This window comes from Rattus norvegicus, chromosome 5, assembly GCF_036323735.1.
Source record: "Rattus norvegicus strain BN/NHsdMcwi chromosome 5, GRCr8, whole genome shotgun sequence".
In the NCBI taxonomy this organism is placed as follows: Eukaryota; Metazoa; Chordata; class Mammalia; order Rodentia; family Muridae; genus Rattus; species Rattus norvegicus.
Genome location: NC_086023.1, coordinates 171264171 through 171285771, shown reverse-complemented (window position 1 = coordinate 171285771; position 21601 = coordinate 171264171). Strand labels below are relative to the sequence as shown.

Below are 21601 nucleotides of genomic sequence, written 5' to 3'. Positions count from 1 at the left end.
AGAATGTGTCTCCAAGGGAGAACAGTGGTGAAGGGCCTGATGGGCCCCGCGTTGGAAGTGGCTGGGATGCAGACGCTCCACCTGGCACCTGTGCAGCGGCACCAAAACACACAGGAAATGCTCCAGGGGCCAAAGACCAGGCAGCCTGTGGGCGGGGCTCATGTAGGGTGCAGGGTGCTGCGTTAAAGGATATCCAATGTCCTTGCACTATACCCTCAAGGAAAGGAAAAGTAGAAACAAATCTCCCCAACTCGGGATGTCGGCTACACAGTCAACGTCTCAGATCAGGCCTTCAATGTGAGTGAGCATTTGCTACACTGGGTTTTCAGGGAGACTCTAGGAACGCCTGGCAGTGGCTACACACATCTCCTCACATGAGGCTGTCTCCACACTGTATGCAAGGACGAAGGAAGGACTTTCCTCCGTCTCACAGACAGCATCTCCATAGGGCTGCAGTAGTATCGTGAGGGAGAAGAGGATCCTGGTAGGCCGCACAGGGACATGGCCTCCTCTTCCCGGCTGAGCCTAGCTCTCCCACCTGCACTGTCAAGTGCCTGACCTCAGCTTGAAAAGGCCTCTTCCTACCTTCCTACTCACCAGCTGGTAAGTGCTGGTGCACACAGTCTTCCCTTCACAAATATCAGAGATATACTTCCAAGTCCTGTCTCTCAGAGTCCATCGGTCTATGGCTTTAGGGGGTGGACGCTGTCTCCTTTTCCTTTGTTCTTCCTCAGCTTCCTCTTTCAAAATCCGACTTACAATCTCCTGCTTCCGGAGTTTCTGCTCCTCTTCAAAAGCCCTGTGGGGGTGTTTCTCAGGTAAGAGTCAGGCGCAGCACCCACTAGCTGGGCACCCGGAGGCTCCCTGGTCCTTGCCAAGAGCTTAGGTTTAGCCTAGGAGGGCTCTGGTGTAAGGATACCCTGTCTTGGGCAAGCTCCATGGAGAGTAGAACAGATAAACCTCACAAGGGCAAGGTGGCTGGAGGTGTGACTTGAACTCTTACCTCACCTTAACCCTCCCTGCCCTGTCCAGCTCTGTACTTGACCTGTTTAGCTTAGTCTACAAGTCTCCACAGCAAACCCTGGCCCTCATGAGCCTTCCTGGCCCTCATGGGCCTCCCTCCCCTAGTTTCTGGACTGGCAGCTGAGGAGTCCTCGATGACACAAAAAGCAAAGGCAACATGAGCGTTGGCAACCTTTCCCTGGGTCTCTGTTTTTTCACAGCCATCCCCAGGAGGCACCACCCACACAACCGATCTACCAAACACACATGGGCAGGCTGACGGGACACATCAAAACTCTGGTGGCAATTGTAGGCTGTGTGTGTGTGTGTGTGTGTGTGTGTGTGTGTGTGTGTGTGTTGTATATTTGTGAGACACTGTGAAGAGGAGAATTCCCTACAGCAAGAAAGCTAGCAGGCAATATCCAAGCAGATCCTCTGCAGTGACCAGCAGGGAACAGGGACTTGGGAGACAGGGCTTGGCCCTTCAGAATGAGACAGCTTTAGGCAGAGACACCAAGAAGCTGGTGTTTAGGTGTGAGGCAGGCCCCTGTGAGGGAACTCTTTAGGACCAAGCCTAGGGGAGACCAAAAAATGAAGCAGAAGGGTGATTTGTGTGGAATGAACACCAGGTATCCCCCAGGAAGGAGGTGGCCACAGGAGTTCAGGAAGCCAAGAGAAGAAATGAGGGAAAAAGTATCATATACCCACTAAGAGCCTCTACATGAAGTCCCCAAATGGCAGAACTCCCTGGAGACTTTTCTTGGGAGCTGGGTTGGTTGGGGACGGGGTGCTGCGGTCCTCTCTCACAGCCTGTAGCAGCTTTCGGGCAGGAATGCTTTGTTACCTTCAGGTGTTGCCTGCTGAGCCTCTGACCCTCTGTGCCCACTTCCCAGACAAGTGCCTCTCAGTTCTCACCGCTTCTGGGCTTCTAGTTCCTGGTGCTTTTGTTGATGGCAAAGGTACTTGAACGCATCTCCACCTTGGGCCAGGATCTCTTCTTTCTCCGTAAGGGCCTTCTGATTAGCCAGCTGTGCCCTGGTTTGGCTCCATACTTGGAACTTCTTTAGCGTTTCCTGGAAATAGGGGACTCTAAAGTCACAGGATCAGCCTATACCCATACACACACACACACACACACACACACACACACACACACACACACCCCTTGCATATACTCATTCAGATATTTTCTTTGAATGGATGCCTTTAAATCAATGCTGAAACATGTAGGTCCCATGGTAGGAAGTTTTCAAACACCCATAATTTTTCACGTGTTTCTCACCTAACACACAGCCCAGGGCTCCCTGGGTCTAGAATTCTCTGCAGTACTGAGCATGTTGACTTTGTGCAGTGGTGTATGTGTTCATTCTGTGCAGTGGTGAGCATGTTGACTGTGTGCAGTGGTGAGCATGTTGACTGTGTGCAGTGGTGAGCATGTTGACTGTGTGCAGTGGAGAGCATGTTGACCTTCTCCTATTGGTTGCCATGCCTGTGAGTGTTCACGATGTGGCCCACTCTTCCATAACCCAGGTCTGAGCCCTAGTGTTGGCCCTCACCCTGCCCTTGGCCCTGTGACTTCTGTTCCACTGAGAAGATGCCCTCTCTGAACAGTCTAAGTTGTTCTCTTTCTGCTGGACCATGGTTCCTGTTTGCAGTCCAGGTAGGAAGCCTGTGGTGGAGGCAGGCTGGTTGATTCAAGGAAGGATCCCAAGGATAGAATAATTCTGACTTCCAAGAACAGGACCCAGGGGGTGGTCAGTTGGCTAAACATGCCAGAGGCTGGTGTTGCGGCCCAAGTAGCCTAGAGGTGAGTGAGGCTCCACCTACCCGACTGGCATTGATGTTGTTCTTCAGGGCCAGCACAGCATCCATGCGCCGTTGCATGTGCTTGCGTGACTCCATCTCTTCCTTCTGCTCTTGCTCACGAACTCTGCAGTAATGTGCATTTTATTTATTTTTATTTTTTGTTTGTTTGTTTGTACTGTGGCAGGGTCTCTCTATGCAACCCTGGCTGTTCCTGGAATTCGCTATGTAGACCAGGCTGGCCTCAAACTCAGAGATCAGCCTGCCTCTGCCTCCTGAGTGCTGGAATTGAGGGTGTGTGCCACTATGCCTGGTATAATGTGCATTTTCAATAGGGATGTATGCAGGCAATGCTGGTGATTACAGAGCTATAGGAGCCTTAGGTGCTGGCCACTTCTGCCAGGAAAACAATAAAAGCCGACAATGTGAAGGTGAATGGTTAGGCTCTCTGTCAGGGCTGTCCCTGTGCGAGCCATGGCCAGGGATGTTCTCTGCACTCTAGGGCTTCAATGTGTCCCATGCTCCTCTTGCAAGTATAAATAGCACCTTAAAATAAAACTGCAGACATATTTGTTTCTGATGATTAGGTAATGACTTAATTAGTGAAATCTAGGAACCCACTCCTCAAGGGCATTGAGGAAAGAAAGATTTAAGGCAAAAACTCACCTTCCCAGAGAGGCCTTCAGGAACTTCACTGCAATTCTGTGGTTTCTCTGGGCATCTTCCACTAGCTTCTGATGTCTCAGCCCCAGCTCCTTCTGTGTATGTAAAGATTTCCTGCAGTGACAGGCAGAAACTGGAATAAGTGTCACATAAACTTGTCTGTCACAGATATGAAGGTGCTGCTGGGGGCTCTGGTATGAGGAAGTCACCAAAACCAGGGTTTGACCCAGGCTGGGCAGGAACCTGACAGGAGAAGAGACCAGCAAAGATGGTGGTGTAAAGAGATAAGAGGGGCCTCTCCATCTTGAGAGAGCAGCGTCCAGTGGACCCGATGGGGGTCAGAGGTTAAGCAGAGATAGGCAACACCTCAGTGAGACTGAGCACTCTGAGACGTGTGCAGGCAAAGGAGTATCCAAATGTGCGATGGAGTCAGAAGACAGCACAGCTGGAAGGGATAAAAGAACACGCAGAAGGAAGGGCCTGATGGCTGCAGTGGGCACTTAACATGGAGCCTTCAGGACCCAGCACACAGATGCAAAGAGAGGGAGCTGTGGGCTGGTTCTGGAGTGACTCAGTGTAGAACAGGGAGGAACTGGCCAGGGCCACGTCTGGGTGGTGCTTACCGGGCCCTCAGCAGGCGGTTCCTTTCCGACTTCTCCAAAGCTTCTTTCTCCTTTTGAAGCTGCTGAGCTGAGTGCACCTTGAGGCTCCTCTGTCTAGCTTCTGCCTCTTCTTCGTGATGCTTCCTGACATCCTCAAATAGTCCCTTCTGGATCTCAATGTGCCACATGGCATTCCTTGTGAAAATAGACCATTTGTTGTTTATAGTGGCTAAGGATGTGAAGACCTTGGTCCACTCCTCTGTGAAGCACCCATCTGGGGATTGAGAAGATCTTTCTCTTGATAAACCCTCTAGGCAGATATTAGACACCACTAATGAGGAGTCAGCACCCTCCTCTAAGGCCTGGGCTTGGCTCAATATTACCAGAGAATGAGGTCTCACTACCTGGTCTCTAAAGGAGAAAAATCACTGTCACATTAATTCTAGCCAGAGCTAACATCTGGCCTCAGGCACTCACCTGACTTCAGATTGAGTCAGCTCTGCAGGAGCCCCCTTGCCTGACTGAAGTGGAAACCTAAGGGTTCTTTGGAAAGTTGGTCGGATGGTGTTTTGCTGGGGCAAACACATGAAGGAATGTTTTATTAAAGTGGACACAGATGTGAAAGGCTAAGGCAGACTCATGAAGGAACATTTAGCTGAAGCAGACACAGGACAGAGGATGTTCTGCTAAAGCAAGCACGTGAAAGGACACGTGATGAAGGATTCTTTTCTTTTCTTTTCTTTTCTTTTCTTTCTTTTTTTTTTTTTTTTTTGGTTCTTTTTTTCGGAGCTGGGGACCGAACCCAGGGCCTTGCGCTTCCTGGGCAAGCGCTCTACCACTGAGCTAAATCCCCAACCCCGAAGGATTCTTTTCTAACAGCACGCCTGTATTGGTCTGCCTTACATTGCACAGTTGAGCTGCATTTGTTGGACCCCATAGAGAGAGATGCATCAACAAACTCTGGTGGTGAGCTGCAGTTTTTTGCCAATTCAGAGGACTTGGGCTTATTGGATGCATGTGCTGAGGTGAGACCAGTGCTGAGGCAAAACCAGTGCTGAGGCAAGGCACGTGGAGGACATGTGATATTCGGAGGGCATAAATAGGACTCCACGGAGTGACGCAGACAGAGCTTGGCTTGCCAGTACAGCTAGCTGTGTAACACTTGTTGGTTTCCAGTGATCTTCACTTCCCTGAGAGAGGCACAGCTGAAAACTTCTTCTTCTGGGTCCCTCCTGCTGAAGCCTGGTTGTCTCTGCTAGGTTGTGCCACCACTGCTGATTCCTGTTTGCTATCCGACTCTACAGAACTGGACTGCTGGTATCTGTGAAGTGTTTGTGAGTGGATTGACCTGTGAACTGATCTGCTGATTTCCAGACAACATAGATGGGGGTTGCTGTAAGGAACCCTTCTAAATAGGCCCACTTTCCCTGTATCCTTTTGTTCCCACTACCTCTGGCAGGTGGTGGGCTACAAGGGAAGTTAAAGCATTTAAGAACCATCATTAAAAATAGATTTTGAAAAAATTAAAGTTACACCTGGCTTGAAGAAAGATCTAGAAAATGTCTTCTGAGAGGTTCATTGGAGCTACCACAAAACACCCCACGTCTTCAAACATGCTTAGGAAGAGGCTCAGAGAATGGTAGCAGCCATTCTCTGCCTGGGGCGTATCTGGATAACAAGGGATCTGGCTGACTCTGGTCTTGGGTGACTCGGCATCTCTGGTGACTGTGGGGTGCACAGCACTCCCCGGGTTCCCAGTACCAGCCCAGGAGCTCTGCAGCTCTTCTTCATTTGGGATGAGATGCAAGAAAGAGTTGCCTTTCCTAGGATGAGGGAATCCGTGTGTCCCTGCATCTGTGCGTCCCTGCGTCCCTGTGTCTCTTTAAAGAGCTAAGTTTCTAGCCATCCCAGCTGACACATATAGATGTGCTACAGAATACTGACCAGCGTTACACACACAGCATCATCTCCTGGGGCCTTGCCCTGCCTGCAGGATGGCCTGGCTGGAGGCTCTGCCTGGAAGACCCTGGCAGACCAGAGCTAATGACAGAAGTGCACGGGTTACCACACAGCACTGGGAAGAAGTATTCCAACCCTACAGACCTGACAGTAAGGCAAATACCTCAAATCATCTGGTGAGCTGAGAGCCGTGGGTCTTTAAATAAATGTGCTAACTTACATTGAGAAAATGTCCTTCCGTTCTTATCCTGTTTATTTTTTAAATCATGTCTATGGAGCTGAGTCCAGTCTTTTCTCCTCAGTCAGTTCCATGGCAGTGGGAGGAAATCTGGACTGAGTTGAAATACTAGGAGTTCCTCAACGCTGGGTGGAAGAGAGAAGGAAGGAGCCGTGTATCTGGAGAGAACGTGCTATGGAAGTTTTGTCTTGGGTAGGGAGCACTCCCATCAATACCGCTCCAGTAGCACTCAAAGCCATGATGGCTCTGTGACATGAATTAGGGATACAGGTGGGAAACTCTGCCTTTAGAGATGGGCTCTGTATTGATGGCATCCCAAGAGCCAGAGAGAGGCCGGGGGGACATGCTTGGTCAGTGTGCCTCAGTGCAGAGAGGACAAAAGGCTCAGGGAAAGTGGCAAACTGTTATCAGATCCTACACAAGTGGGTACACCTCTGGAGACCTTCATTTCCATCACCACTGTGGTCAGGAGATCACAGCAAGAGAAGTATTAAGGGAAAAGGAAGCTACTGGCGCCGAAGACAGGAGATGCCATAGCCACTAGAAATTACCTGGTAATTAATTAGCCAGGTGCTAACTTACAGAGCTCGTCTTGCAGGCTCTTGCAAACTTACTCGCTTTCCTTCAGCATGGCTGTGATTTTGGACTGCAGATCTTTCTCATTCTCTAACTCTGTTTGCAGGCGTCTGGATGCAGCCTGGAGACGGCCGATAGCAGCCCTGGAGAACAGCAACAGAACAGAGGATGGACTGACAGCAGGTAAGCACAGTGGCCTTACTGACAGGGAGAGCACTGAGGACAGCATGGTGCTTTCCCTTGGCCATCCCTTACTCAAGAGGAAATCCATCTGAAGCAGATGACCAGAGGTGAGATCCTGTGGTGTCAAGTAAGGTGTTTCCTACACCCATTTCCAGCTGGGCAAGTAGGACCAAGGTAGGGCCTTATCCAGGGTCTGTGGAGGTCACAGGTTGGTGGGGTGGGGGTTTTGTTTTCATCTCCACTCATGCACTCTCTGATACTCTCCTTTCATTTTCCCTTAGGAAACTAGAAGCCAAAGTCCTACTTGTCAGGCCCCTCAGAATATAGGGCCAAGGCCTTGAGTTCAGGAAGGACTAGCACACTCCCTGAACACACCCAAGGCCTGGTACACTATCCCAGAGCCACTCCAAGTCTTCACTATCCCCCCCCCTTCCTGTACTGTCTACTGCTGTTGAGGTCCACTCATACCACCAGATGCAAGCCCTTTATGAAGGGTGAGCCAGTATCTCCTCTCAGCAGAAACATCTGGAGGGAAAGCCAAAGGCCTTGTCTTTGGGAAGTGCCTGAGGACATGGCCAGGGGACATGGATGAAGAATGCTCCTGCATTGTGCAGTGCCGGTGAGCAAATTTCTTGTAACTGACCGACTGACCATCTGTGGACACCAAGCTGCTGATCACAGAATCAGATGGGGTTTTTAATCCCACAAAGAGCTGTGTGGTGGCTCAGTCTTGTACTTCTGGTGCTTGGGGTTTGCGAGGCAGAGGACTGTGAACCTGAAGATAGGATGGACTACAGAGTTAGACTCTGTCTCTAAATAAATAAGTCAGCAGATATAAGCATTCTACAAAGAAGCCATTCCTACCAGTGACCAATGCTACCACTTTTGCTTCAGGAGCTGCATGGACTCAGCTTTGTCTCTTCCCTGACTGAGGTATCCTATACTAAAATTTCTTGGCACTGGAGCGGCAGGTCCCCCGAGGTCCAGACACCGCCTGGACCTGAAGGGACCAATCAACAGCTCTCTACACCCAAATCCTGTGGGAGGGAGAGCTAAACCTTCAGAGGGGCAGATACGCCTGGGAGGACAGAAGAGACTACACTCGGCCCACATTTCTGACTCCAGAGGAAAACACCTAACGTCATTTGGGACCCCGGTGCACGGGAAAAGGCGGTGCAGGCCCTCCTGGTTGCTGCCCTCACAGAGAGCTCAAAAGCAGCCTCCCATGAGCAACTTGAACCTCGGGACCACAGGTAAGACCAAATTTTCTGCTCCAAGCGACCTGCCTGGTAGACTCAGGACACAGTCCCACAGGAACAGCTGAAGACCAGTAGGCAGGAAAGACTACACACAGGAAAAACTACACGCCTGAAAGCAGAACACTCTGTTCCCACAACTGGCTGAAAGAAAACAGGAAGACAGGTCTACAGCACTCCTGACACACAGGCCTATAGGAAGGTCTAACCACTGTCAGAAATAGCAGAACAAGGTAACACCAGAGACAACCTGATGGCGAGAGACAAGCGCAGGAACCCAAGTAACAGAAACCAAGACTACATGGCATCATCAGAGCCCAATTCTCCCACCAAAGCAAACACTGAATATCCAAACACAACAGAAAAGCAAGATCTAGATTTAAAATCACATTTGATCATGCTGCAAGAGGACTTCAAGAAAGACATGAAGAACTCCCTTAGAGAAATGCAGGAAAACATAAATAAACAAGTAGAAGCCTATAGAGAGGAATCACAAAAATCCCGGAAAGAATTCCAGGAAAACACATCCAAACAGGTGAAGGAATTAAAAATGGAAATAGAAGCAATAAAGAAAGCACAAAGGGAAACAACCCTGGATATAGAAAACCAAAGGAAGAGACAAGGAGCCGCAGATACAAGCATCACCAACAGAATACAAGAGATAGAAGAGAGAATCTCAGGAGCAGAAGATTCCATAGAAATCATCGACACAACGGTCAAAGATAATGTAAAATGGAAAAAGCTACTGGTCCAAAACATACAGGAAATCCAGGACTCAATGAGAAGATCAAACCTAAGGATAATAGGTATAGAAGAGAGTGAAGACTCCCAGCTTAAAGGACCAGTAAATATCTTCAACAAAATCATAGAAGAAAACTTCCCTAACCTAAAGAAAGAGATGCCCATAAACATACAAGAAGCCTACAGAACTCCAAATAGATTGGACCAGAAAAAAAAAGATCCTCCCGTCACATTATAGTCAAAACACCAAATACACAAAATAAAGAATATTAAAAGCAGTAAGAGAAAAAGGTCAAGTAACATATAAAGGCAGACCTATCAGAATCACACCAGACTTCTCACCAGAGACTATAAAAGCCAGAAGATCCTGGACAGATGTCATACAGACCCTAAGAGAACACAAATGCCAGCCCAGGTTACTGTATCCTGCAAAACTCTCAATTAACATAGATGGAGAAACCAAGATATTCCATGACAAAACCAAATTTACACAATATCTTTCTACAAATCCAGCCCTACAAAGGATAATAAATGGTAAATCCCAACAAAAGGAGGCAAGCTACACCCTAGAAGAAGCAAGAAACTAATCGTCTTGGCAACAAAACAATGAGAAGAAAAGCACACAAACATAACCTCACATCCAAATATGAATATAACAGGAAGCAATAATCACTATTCCTTAATATCTCTCAACATCAATGGCCTCAACTCCCCAATAAAAAGACATAGATTAACAAACTGGATACGCAACGAAGACCCTGCATTCTGCTGCCTACAGGAAACACACCTCAGAGACAAAGACAGACACTACCTCAGAGTGAAAGGCTGGAAAACAACTTTCCAAGCAAAAGTCTGAAGAAGCAAGCTGGAGTAGCCATTCTAATATCGAATAAAATCGATTTTCAACTAAAATTCATCAAAAAAGATAAGGAAGGACACTTCATATTCATCAAAGGAAAAATCCACCAAGATGAACTCTCAATCCTAACTATCTATGCTCCAAATACAAGGGCATTTACATACATAAAAGAAACCTTACTAAAGCTCAAAGCACACATTGCACCTCACACAATAATAGTAGGAGATTTCAACACCCCACTCTCATCAATGGACAGATCATGGAAACAGAAATTAAACAGAGACAGACAGACTAAGAGAAGTCATGAACCAAATGGACTTAACAGATATTTATAGAACATTCTATCCTAAAACAAAAGGATATACCTTCTTCTCACCACCTCATGGTACTTTCTCCAAAATTGACCATATAATAGGTCATAAAACAGGCCTCAGCAGATACAGAAAGATAGAAATAATCTCATGTGTCCTATCAGACCACCACGGGCTAAAACTGGTCTTCAATAACAATAAGGGAAGAATGCCCACATACACGTGGAAATTGAACAATGCTCTACTCAATGATAACCTGGTCAAGGAAGGAATAAAGAAAGAAATTAAAGACTTCTTAGAATTTAATGAAAATGAAGGTACAACATACCCAAACTTATGGGACACAATGAAAGCGGAAAGAGGAAAACTCATAGCACTGAGTGCCTGCAGAAAGAAACAGGAGAGAGCATATGTCACCAGCTTGACAGCACACCTAAAAGCTCTAGAACAAAAAGAAGCAAATACACCCAGGAGGAGTAGAAGGCAGGAAATAATCAAACTCAGAGCTGAAATCAACCAAGTAGAAACAAAAAGGACCATAGAAAGAATCAACAGAACCAAAAGTTGGTTCTTTGAGAAAATCAACAAGATAGATAAACCCTTAGCCAGACTAATGAGAGGACACAGAGAGTGTGTCCAAATTAACAAAATCAGAAATGAAAAGGGAGACATAACTACAGAATCAGAGGAAATTCAAAAAAATCATCAGATCCTACTACAAAAGCCTATATTCAACAAAACTTGAAAATCTGCAGGAAATGGACAATTTCCTAGACAGATACCAGGTACCGAAGTTAAATCAGGAACAGATAAACCAGTTAAACAACCCCATAACTCCTAAGGAAATAGAAGCAGTCATTAAAGGTCTCCCAACCAAAGAGAGCCCAGGTCCAGACGGGTTTAGTGCAGAATTCTATCAGACCTTCATAGAAGACCTCATACCAATACTATCCAAACTATTCCACAAAATTGGAACAGATGGAGCGCTACCGAATTCCTTCTATGAAGCCACAATTACTCTTATACATAAACCACACAAAGACCCAACAAAGAAAGAGAACTTCAGACCAATTTCCCTTATGAATATCGACGCAAAAATACTCAATAAAATTCCGGCAAACCAAATCCAAGAGCACATCAAAACAATCATCCACCATGATCAAGTAGGCTTCATCCCAGGCATGCAGGGATGGTTTAATATACGGAAAACCATCAACGTGATCCATTATATAAACAAACTGAAAGAACAAAACCACATGATCATTTCATTAGATGCTGAGAAAGCATTTGACAAAATTCAACACCCCTTCATGATAAAAGTCCTGGAAAGAATAGGAATTCAAGGCCCATACCTAAACATAGTAAAAGCCATATACAGCAAACCAGTCACTAACATTAAACTAAATGGAGAGAAACTTGAAGCAATCCCACTAAAATCAGGGACTAGACAAGGCTGCCCACTCTCTCCCTACTTATTCAATATAGTTCTTGAAGTTCTAGCCAGAGCAATCAGACAACGAATGGAGATCAAGGTGATACAGATTGGAAAAGAAGAATCAAAATATCACTATTTGCAGATGATATGATAGTATATTTAAGTGATCCCAAAAGTTCCACCAGAGAACTACTAAACCTGATAAACACGTTCAGCAAAGTGGCTGGGTGTAAAATTAACTCAAATAAATCAGTAGCCTTCCTCTACACAAAAGAGAAACAAGCCGAGAAAGAAATTAGGGAAACAAAACCCTTCATAATAGTCCCAAATAATATAAAATACCTCGGTGTGACTTTATCCAAGCAAATAAAAGATGTGTATGATAAGAACTTCAAGCCTCTGAAGAAAGAAATTGAAGAAGACCTTAGAAGATGGAAAGATCTCCCATGCTCATGGATTGGCAGGATTAATATAGTAAAAATGGCCATTTTACCAAAAGCAATCTACAGATTCAATCCAATCCTCATCAAAATACCAATCCAGTTCTTCAGAGAGTTAGACAGAACAATTTGCAAATTCATCTGGAATAACAAAAAACCCAGGATAGCTAAAACTATCCTCAACAATAAAAGGACTTCTGGGGGAATCACTATCCCTGAACTCAAGCAGTATTACAGAGCAATAGTGATAAAAACTGCATGGTATTGGTACAGAGACAGACAGATAGACCAGTGGAATAGAATTGAAGACCCAGAAATGAACCCACACACCTATGGTCACTTGATTTTTGACAAAGGAGCCAAAACCATCCAATGGAAAAAAGATAGCATTTTCAGCAAATGGTGCTGGTTCAACTGGAGGTCAGCATGTAGAAGAATGCAGATCGATCCATGCTTATCACCCTGTACAAAGCTTAAGTCCAAGTGGATCAAGGACCTCCACATCAAACCACATACACTCAAACTAATAGAAGAAAAAGTGGGGAAGCATCTCGAACACATGGGCACTGGAGAAAATTTCCTGAACAAAACACCAATGACTTATGCTCTAAGATCAAGAATCGACAAATGGGATCTCATAAAACTGCAAAGCTTCTGTAAGGCAAAGGACACTGTGGTTAGGACAAAACGACAACCAACAGATTGGGAAAAGATCTTTACCAATCCTACAACAGATAGAGGCCTTATATCCAAAATATACAAAGAACTCAAGAAGTTAGACCGCAGGGAGACAAATAACCCTATTAAAAATGGGGTTCAGAGCTAAACAAAGAATTCACAGCTGAGGAATGCCGAATGGCTGAGAAACACCTAAAGAAATGTTCAACATCTTTAGTCATAAGGGAAATGCAAATCAAAACAACCCTGAGATTTCACCTCACACCAGTGAGAATAGCTAAGATCAAAAACTCAGGTGACAGCAAATGCTGGTGAGGATGTGGAAAAAAAGGAACACTCCTCCATTGTTGGTGGGATTGCAGACTGATACACTCATTCTGGAAATCAGTCTGGAGGTTCCTCAGAAAATTGGACATTGAACTACCTGAGGACCCAGCACGTGTGTGTGTGTGTGTGCGCGCGCGTGATGTGTATGTGCATGTATGCTCAGTCACATATGTACATGCATGTACTGAGGTGCCAACATCAGAAGTCTTTCTCAATCATTCTCTGCCTAATTCTTTTGAGACAGCCTCTGTCACTGAGTCTGGAACTCACAGATTCGGCTAGTCTCGTCAGCCAGTCAGACCTCTGGATCCTCCTGTCTCTGCTTCTCCTGCATCGGGATTAATGGTGTGCTCTGCACTGCTCTACACGGGGGTGGGGGTGGGGGTGGGGGTGGGCTCAGATGCAGGTCTTCATTCTCAGATAGCCAAGTATTTCACCAACTGAGCCAGCTCCTAGGCTGACATTTCTTCTTTGGGTTATATTGTCTGTTTGCCACCTGGAGAGAAGCTATTTGCCTCTTGACTATCTGAACACTGCTGGAACTTAACACTATTGTTAATTGTTGAATGAGTGAATGAACCTCTGTGGCACGATACTATCTTAGTCATCATGGTAGCACTTCGCTGTCCAACCTCCTTGTAGGTCACAGGATGACCTACATGTTGTTGGCTTCTTTCTCTGTGGCGATCTCAGCCGCCAAGCTCTCCTGCTGTTTGTCGAGGAGGTCCATTCTCTGACGACAGATGCGCAGCTCCCCTCTAGAACATTGAAACAAGAATTGGCATAATGTTTTCCTAAGGTTCTATCTAGCCCCGGAAGGGGCCAGTGGAGCAGGGGAGGAAGCCTAAGGTCCAGGCCAAGGACTAACAATACTTTGTTTTCCAAGGGGTCTCTGACGCTGTCAAGTCACATGACTGGGATGCTTTCTAAAAACCCTCCCAAAGGTGATAATGTTAGGAAGCCACGGGAAACAGAGTTAATGTGAATCCGAGGAGCACGAAGCTACACACAGCTGCAGCTCTTCGTCAGCATGCAGCAACCCAGACCGGAGCAGTTCCCTGTGTAGGCCTGGATGAAAGGCTCACTCCTGCTATGTGACTGTCATCTCAGGGGGAAGCAACAGAACACAACCTAAAGTGAGTTCTAAAGGACACCCAAAGGATTTTAGGACCACGCAACACGCCATTGCTGTTGGGTAGAATCCTATACCCACAGGTGATGTCATGTGTTGATGTCTTGAGAAGGATGCTTTTGTTTTTCAGAGACACTGAAATAGGAGCAAAGCATCAGATTCAGCACAAGAATCACAGCTACCACACACACATACACACACATGCTGACATGCTGACACAAACACATACACATATATACACACATACATACACACACGTGCTCACACACACACATACACACACATCACATACACACACATACACTCACACACACATGCTGACACACTCAGCGGGTGTCATGAGGGGACATCTGCCTCCTACTAGTCTCCAACTTTCCTGTGTGTTGGGGACACACTCAGTATTCAGCTGACTATGCTGTCAGGCCAAGTGCCAGGGAGCCAAGGCCAGCAGGACCCTGAGAAGCAGCAGGCTATGCACTAAGGCCTCAGTCCAGCAGGACCCGGGAGCACCTTACTTCTCTGGGAGCTTGTCTGGACTGAGGGGGTGGGGGGAGGGGCTGGAGCCTTGGGCACTTCATCTGTTCAGGCTTGTGGGTTGCTGCCTCCCTGTGAAGACTGTGACAAGACTCTGCAGCACAGAGCTCTCAGGAAGACAAAAGGTGGGACCTCCTAGAGGGACGCTGTACAACAGAAGGTGTGGCTAGGCCTGGTCTTCAGCTAGAGGGCTCACTTGGTCTTCTGGATGAAAACGTCCTTCTCCTCATGCATCTTGTCTAGGAGGTTCAAACTCTTCCGAAGATGCAACGCCTGGACTCTGTCTTTCGTGGTTGTTTTCTTCATTTTCTCCAAGTCTGCACTCTGCTTTTTGGCCAAACTTGACATAAAAAGATAGCACTTGCTTCACACACAAGCCCTAACACTCAGCTTTACCCTTGACTGCTCTCCGCCCCGCAGCTCCACTAGGGATGCAGCCTTCCTTCGAAGGAGGGCAGAATGCGTCTCAATGAATTACCTGTTGTCACTGCCATCCTCTAGTTCCTCAGGAGGCTGTTCTACCTCAAACTCCAGATCCTCTAACTGGATTCTTTCTAGAAATCAAGGGAACAGTCAAAACAAAACAGAAACAACACAGAGCCAAACCACAGTCAGAGGGTGGTGGTGCCCGCCGTGCCTATGTTTCCAGCACAGGAAGGATAAAAGCAGAAGCAGGAATTCTAGGTCAGGTCTAGGAAGTTCGAGGCCATCCTGGACTATGTGAGGCCCTGTCTCAAAATACAAAACAAAAAATATCATCAGGAGATAAAAATACTTTTAAAAAAGAAAAAAAAAAGTAAGCATACACACGTGTATCCAGGGAACCCTGGGTGTCCTCACTCAGACGGTTTCCATGGATACCAACACTTCACTTTCCCTTTTCTTTCCACTGTTTGGTAGAGTTTGTGGTGGCCACAGGACTTGTACCATGTTGTACCTGTTCTCTGTTGGACCGGATACTATTTCAAGTACAGTAGTTCACCTTTTTTTTTTTTTTTTTGTTCTTTTTTTTTTTTTTTTTTTTTCCGGAGCTGGGGACCGAACCCAGGGCCTTGCGCTTCCTAGGTAAGCGCTCTACCACTGAGCTAAATCCCCAGCCCCCACCATTGCTTTTTAGAGGTATTTCAACTTTACCTTTTTTTTTTTTTAGATAAGGTATTTGTAGCTTACACTGCTAGACCTGACCTTGCCACTGCCCTCCTGCCTCAGCTGGAGTTTGAAAGTTGTTTCCACCAAGCCCAGCTCAGTTTTTACATTAGCTATGACTTGCTTTCGTTTGAGACAGGGTTTCACTTTGTATCCTAGCTTGGTCTTGAACTCATGTCAGTTCCTCTTGCTTTGACCTCCCAAGTAGAGAGAGACGATCTCACTGTGCAGCCTTGGCTTCCCTAGATCAGGCTGGCCTCAAACTCACAGAGATCCACTGGTCTCTGCCTCTGGGATGGGATTAAAGGTGTGTGCCAATATATATATATTAGAAGGGTTCTCAAAAAACCTGAAGGCCAGCTAAATGGCTTAGTGGGTAAAGGGGCCTGCACACAAATCTGATGACCTGAGTTCAAATTCCAGAACCTACATATTGGAAGGAGAGAACCAATTTAGGCAAGTCGTCCTCTGACCTACACACACACCCCACAAAGTAAAAACCACAATTTTGATTTTTTTGTATAAGTGTTTTCCGGCATGTGTGCATGTGCACCTTGTCTGTACCTGCAGTAACCAGAAGGTGGCAGCAGATCCCAGGAACTGGAGTTATACATAGCTGTGAGCAGCCATGTAGGTGCTGCAAACTGAACCTGCTGTAAGGGCAGCAAACCTCTGAGACAGCTTCCTAACACCTATTTTTAAAAAAAGCCTTTTTTTTTTTCCTTTTTGAGAACATTGTCCTGAGAACATCCCTGTAGACTTTTAAAAAACACGGAGAATTATGGGTTTATCTCCATATACTTACTGTATTGATGTAAAAATTACTGAATAGAAAATGCAAAAATTCAGAGCCTACCACCACAAAGAGGATGAGAAAGAGGCAAGTGGGTGAGAGGAACATACAAACCCAGGAGGAAAAAAGGTTGGGTCAGGGAGGAGCAGGGTCTGGGTCAGAGAGGAGCAGGGCCAGAGAGGAGCAGGGCCAGAGAGGAGCAGGGCCAGGGAGGAGCAGGGCCAGGGGTCCTTATAGACCCAGAAAGCAAGGTCAAGGGGTCAAGTCTGTAGGCTAGAAGGGATGCCAAATCAAGGACATCTCTTAAAAAGTTTGGATCATCAGAAAATTTTAAAAGAAATTCTAAGACAGTCCAGAAAAGGAGAAATAGGTCACAGTCAAAGGACTAAGTTTTAAAAGGTGTCAGTTTATTATTAATGGTGGTGTTAGAAACTAGAAAAACACAAAGTGTCACATTGAAATTCTCAGCCTATTTATTATTTTCCAGCTGAGAACAATAGCAGAATTCCCTGTTTGAAAAGTTAATTTAGACGACAAACTTTCCCTGGAATAAAGGGCAACCAGGAAACACTGTGTTTCCTGTTCTGAAACAGTCTGTGCTGGGAAAAGGCCTCTATTACCGTCATCCAGGGTAGGGAAGTTGTCCACAAGTTCCTCATCAGAAAACTGGACAGTAGGTTCTTCCATACTGGGAGTCAGAAATTAGCTGCAAAATAGTATCATAAAATATACATCAACAAGATTATAGATTAAAAAAGCTTTAAGATTTCTAATAACTTAAGGGTGCTGAGAGACTCGTACCCGTGGTCCCAGAAATCAGGAAGCTGAGGAAGAGAGACGTTTGAGAGTACCGTGGGCCACACAATACCACTCAAAAGTACAAAAATCTGTAATAATTTCTCTTATATTAATATCCATTAAGAAAGTGGACAAGCTAGAGACTAAGAAAAGATACTTACAGAGGAACCACTGGTAAAACTTTGTATCCAGAAGATAGAGGTCCTAACTATGAACAAGATAAAACTACAAACTTGCAAAGGGTAAAGGCTGTTTAATACATGTTGCAAACGTGATGCAGAAATGGTGAGTAAACCTGTCTGTTCACTCTCACCTAACATGGATGGTCTGGGTTGCTGAGGTGGTTCAGAAGGTAAGGGTGCTTGCTACCACGCCTGACAATCGGAGTTCGGTCCCCAGGACCCATTTGATAGGAGACAACTGGCCCCTGACAGGTTGTTCTCTAACCACACGTGTGCTCTGTCACATACACACAGATTTAAAAGATACTAAAGGTAAAAATGGATCAAACGACCCAATTTCTTCAATGAATAATCATCACCGAGCAAGAGGAGAGGTGGGGATGTCTCTCGGATCAAAGGCTCCAAAGACAAACCAGCCACGTGGCCCGTGGAGATTGTGTTTGGTTCTTGATTCAAGCAGACAACCCTAAATGGGATTCTTGGGATAGTTACGGAAAACTGGCAACAGGTGTTGATTTTATGAAGAAATGACTGTTAATTTTGTCAGAGTTGAGATGGCTTTGTGAGTAGGCTGAAAGTGCATAGGCGCCTTCTAACGTTTTCAAAGAGAGATGACAGAGTATGGTCAGTCATCTTCACGATGTGTCAGCCCAGTCGGAATAGCTGTAACAGGAGTAAGACAGCACTGATCTTGCTGTTGGAATCAGATTTCCTGCAACTACAGTTACAGGTGGTTGTAAATGGCCTCACATTGGCTCCAGGAACTAAACTTCAGTTCTTTGCAAGAGTCACAAATGCTCTTAACAGTTCAACCATCTCCCCAGCCTCTTCTCCTTATTTTTGTGATTCTGGACTTTTCTCTTAAAAAAAAAAGTGCAAAAGGAAGAAAACACAAGCAAGAAAACAAAGAAACAGACTCAGGTTCAGGCACTGGAGACATCCTATAGTCAGTCAATTTTAGATTCTCTAAACTGCATTCAAGTCTCAGCAAGGGTCTGAACATGTGTAGGCACCTGTGTGCGTCCGATTGAGGAAAATAAATCAGAAGCTTGCCCAGTGGATTTTAAAATATATGTGGAAGAACAAAGAACAGTCGTATTGAAGAAGAAAGAGTGTTGAGTGTCCTACCAGTATTTATTCTAAAGTTACAAAGTTACAATGGTACCAGGCACAGAGAAACAGGCCTAGAAACTGATTGCTAAGGACTGAGGCCACTTAGTACAAAATCTGATTGCTCTCCAGTAGGGCTGGGCATATTTCAGTGGGCATGATAAGAAGCTGGACCCTTTCCTGGAAAATCAGCTCCACGTGGATTAAGAGCTCGTTTATGAAAAGTGAAACCACCACAGTGGAAGTGGCCAAGACAGGTTATGACATCTGCGTTCCAAAATAAGACACCAAGCATATCAGGTATGAGAGAAAATGCTGGAGTCACACCTATATTTGCATTTAAAACTTCTGATAGATGACATCCTAAAGAGACTCGGAGAAAAGCTATGGGGCAGAGGAGAACTACAACCTGTAGCTTAAAAGGGTGACTGTCAGGCAGAAGTTTCATTGCTAGGAGCTTTATAATAAAGGACATTCTACCAGCACAGGCAGGCGCCAGTGTTCAGTTCATCAACATCCCTGCTGTACAACTCTTCTCCCAGTGTTGTTTAATGGCGTCCTCATTTGAATGATAAACTATCTCCTGAATATAACCTAAGAAAGGCTGAGCAGGGTGATGGAGGTGCACACCTTTACCCAGCACTAGGGAGGCAGAGGCAGGTGGAGCTCTGAGTTTGAGGCTAGCCTAGTCTACAGATTGAGTTCCGGGACAGCCAGGCATCACAGAGAAACCCTGTCTCGAAAACCAAAGGAAAAAAGAAAGAATGAAAAGCTGTTCAACATGGTCTGGAATCAGGGAACTGCACACCAAAGTTACAGTGACCTGTCATTACATGGTTGTCAGACTTTGGAGCACAAGAACACGAGGATTTAGCAGGCGCTGGACAGCACACAAAACAGTAAAAAGGCTCCAGAGTGGAATGAGAGCAGAACTGGAGCTTGGGCATTAGGAGCTTAGGAGCATTCCGCAGGGGGGAAAACAAAAACAAAAAAGAACAAACTCTTTGCGTTCCCTATTTTTTTTTTTTTTTTGGTTCTTTTTTTCGGAGCTGGGGACCGAACCCAGGGCCTTGCGCTTCCTAGGTAAGCGCTCTACCACTGAGCTGAATCCCCAGCCCCACATTCCCTATTTTTTAAAAAATAAATTACCACAAATTTGGTGACTTAAAACAGTACAAATTTATCTTGTGCTAGAGCAGTAGTTCTCAACCCCATAGCCCTGGCTGGTTTGTTTTCTCAGATGAGATCACTGGTGTCTTACATGGGACTTTATAGCCAGATTCTGCTTCAGAGACGTCCCTGACTTCCCAATTGAGCCTCTCCGTTTTTGACAGCATCTCATTATAGCCCTGAATCCATAATCCTCCTGTCTCAACCTCCGTAGAGCTGGGGATAACAATAGTGTGCCACTGTATCCAGCTTTGATATTTGTAGCCAGTCTTTGGCTACTTTGTGGGTTCTTTTTTTCTACCCATTCATCCCTCTAACACTAGACAGAAAGAGGGATAGAGAGGAAAGGAAAGAGATCCCTGAATAAAGTCAGGGGTCAGAAAGAGGTTAGACTGCTTCCTACTGATTAGGGGCACTGAGTTCTGTGGGGCAAGCTTGATCTTCATGCCAGGATATCTAATTTCTTGTTGTTTCTTCTTTGTGTAGAGCTGTTTAACAAACCGTAACAGACAGCAGCCAACAGCAACCAGTAACCAACCAACAGCCCAACAACAATAACCCACCTACCAGGGCTCTAGCACTTATATGATATCCTCTGAAAAGTCCTCAGAATTCCAAACACTCACACGCTCACAGAAACCATTTGCAGCTGGCAAAATCACACCCCTGCTCGAGCACGAGGCAAATCACAGTCAGCCACGGTGGTCGGTCTGAAGCAGACCTGTAGCCCACACCTGGAATTAAGGCAAAAGCATATTCTTTTTTTTTTTTTCTTTTTTTTTGGAGCTGGGGACCGAACCCAGTGCCTTGCGCTTGCTAGGCAAGCGCTCTAACCTGAGCTAAATCCCCAACCCCCAAAAGCATATTCTTAAATATTTCTGTGTCTTTTAAAGAAACCAGAACTCCCAAAATGTCACTACGGATAATTGTTTCCAGATACATGGGCACATTACAGAACGATTGAGTTTGCTCTGGTTTTATTTTGAGGTAGGGTTTCTGTTTAACCCCATCCCTCACTCTGTAGACCAGGCTGGCCTCTAACTCACAGAGATGGCCTTGCTCTGCCTCCCGAGTGCTGGGATTAAAGGGGTGCGCCATTGCCACCTAGCAAGTTTGGACCTTCGCTCTACTCCACAAATACACTCTTCATTTTTTTTTTTAAACAGAACTCCATCAGCTGAGGAGTTTTTTTTTTTTTTTAAAGATTTTTATTTATTTTATGTATGTGAGTACACTGTAGAGTGAGTACACTGTAGCTGTCTTCAGATACACCAGAATCCTATTACAGATGGTTGAGAGCCACAATGTGGTTGCTGGGAATTGAACTCAGGACCTCTGGAAGAGCAGTCGGAGCTCTTAACCACTGAGCCATCTCTCCAGCCCAAACACTCACACACGTAATTTTTTTTTCTTTTTTCTTTTTTTTTCTTTTTCGGGGCTGGGGACTGAACCCAGGACCTTGAGCTTCCTAGGCAAGCGCTCTACCGCTGAGCCAAATCCCCAACCCCTACACTCTTCATTTTGACCCAAAGTTTTTGACCCGCACTCAGGTTCCATCTGGTCTGCTGCCATTTGGGCCCACACTTATAAGCTCCTGTCCCCCCAAGCCTGGCAGTAAACCGCGCTTGGTATAAGCCTAGATTTGTCTTTCTCTTCTTTTCAG

The 21601-nt window shown here is 45.8% G+C and overlaps 1 protein-coding gene across 16 annotated transcripts in view; it reads right to left on the bottom strand.

The window, feature by feature from the left end:
- The window catches only part of Cfap74 (cilia and flagella associated protein 74), a 75445-nt gene that overhangs the window by 42580 nt on the left and 11264 nt on the right, over nt 1–21601 (bottom strand). For 15 of the 16 annotated variants that reach the window (XR_005505153.2, XR_005505154.2, XM_039111375.2 and 12 more), the window contains exons 2-11: nt 17299–17384; nt 15218–15293; nt 14936–15079; nt 13733–13831; nt 6882–6986; nt 4092–4265; nt 3472–3582; nt 2830–2932; nt 1918–2075; nt 598–799 (exon numbers count right to left, since the gene is read on the bottom strand). Coding sequence is in view for 13 of the 16 variants with exons in the window: in XM_039111375.2 (XP_038967303.1) it covers nt 598–799; nt 1918–2075; nt 2830–2932; nt 3472–3582; nt 4092–4265; nt 6882–6986; nt 13733–13831; nt 14936–15079; nt 15218–15293; nt 17299–17365 (1239 nt within the window). In the remaining 3 variants the exon portion in view is untranslated. Of the gene's footprint in view, nt 1–597; nt 800–1917; nt 2076–2829; nt 2933–3471; nt 3583–4091; nt 4266–6881; nt 6987–13732; nt 13832–14935; nt 15080–15217; nt 15294–17298; nt 17385–21601 lie in introns of those variants that run through there. The other variant, XM_039111385.2, reaches the window with a different exon arrangement.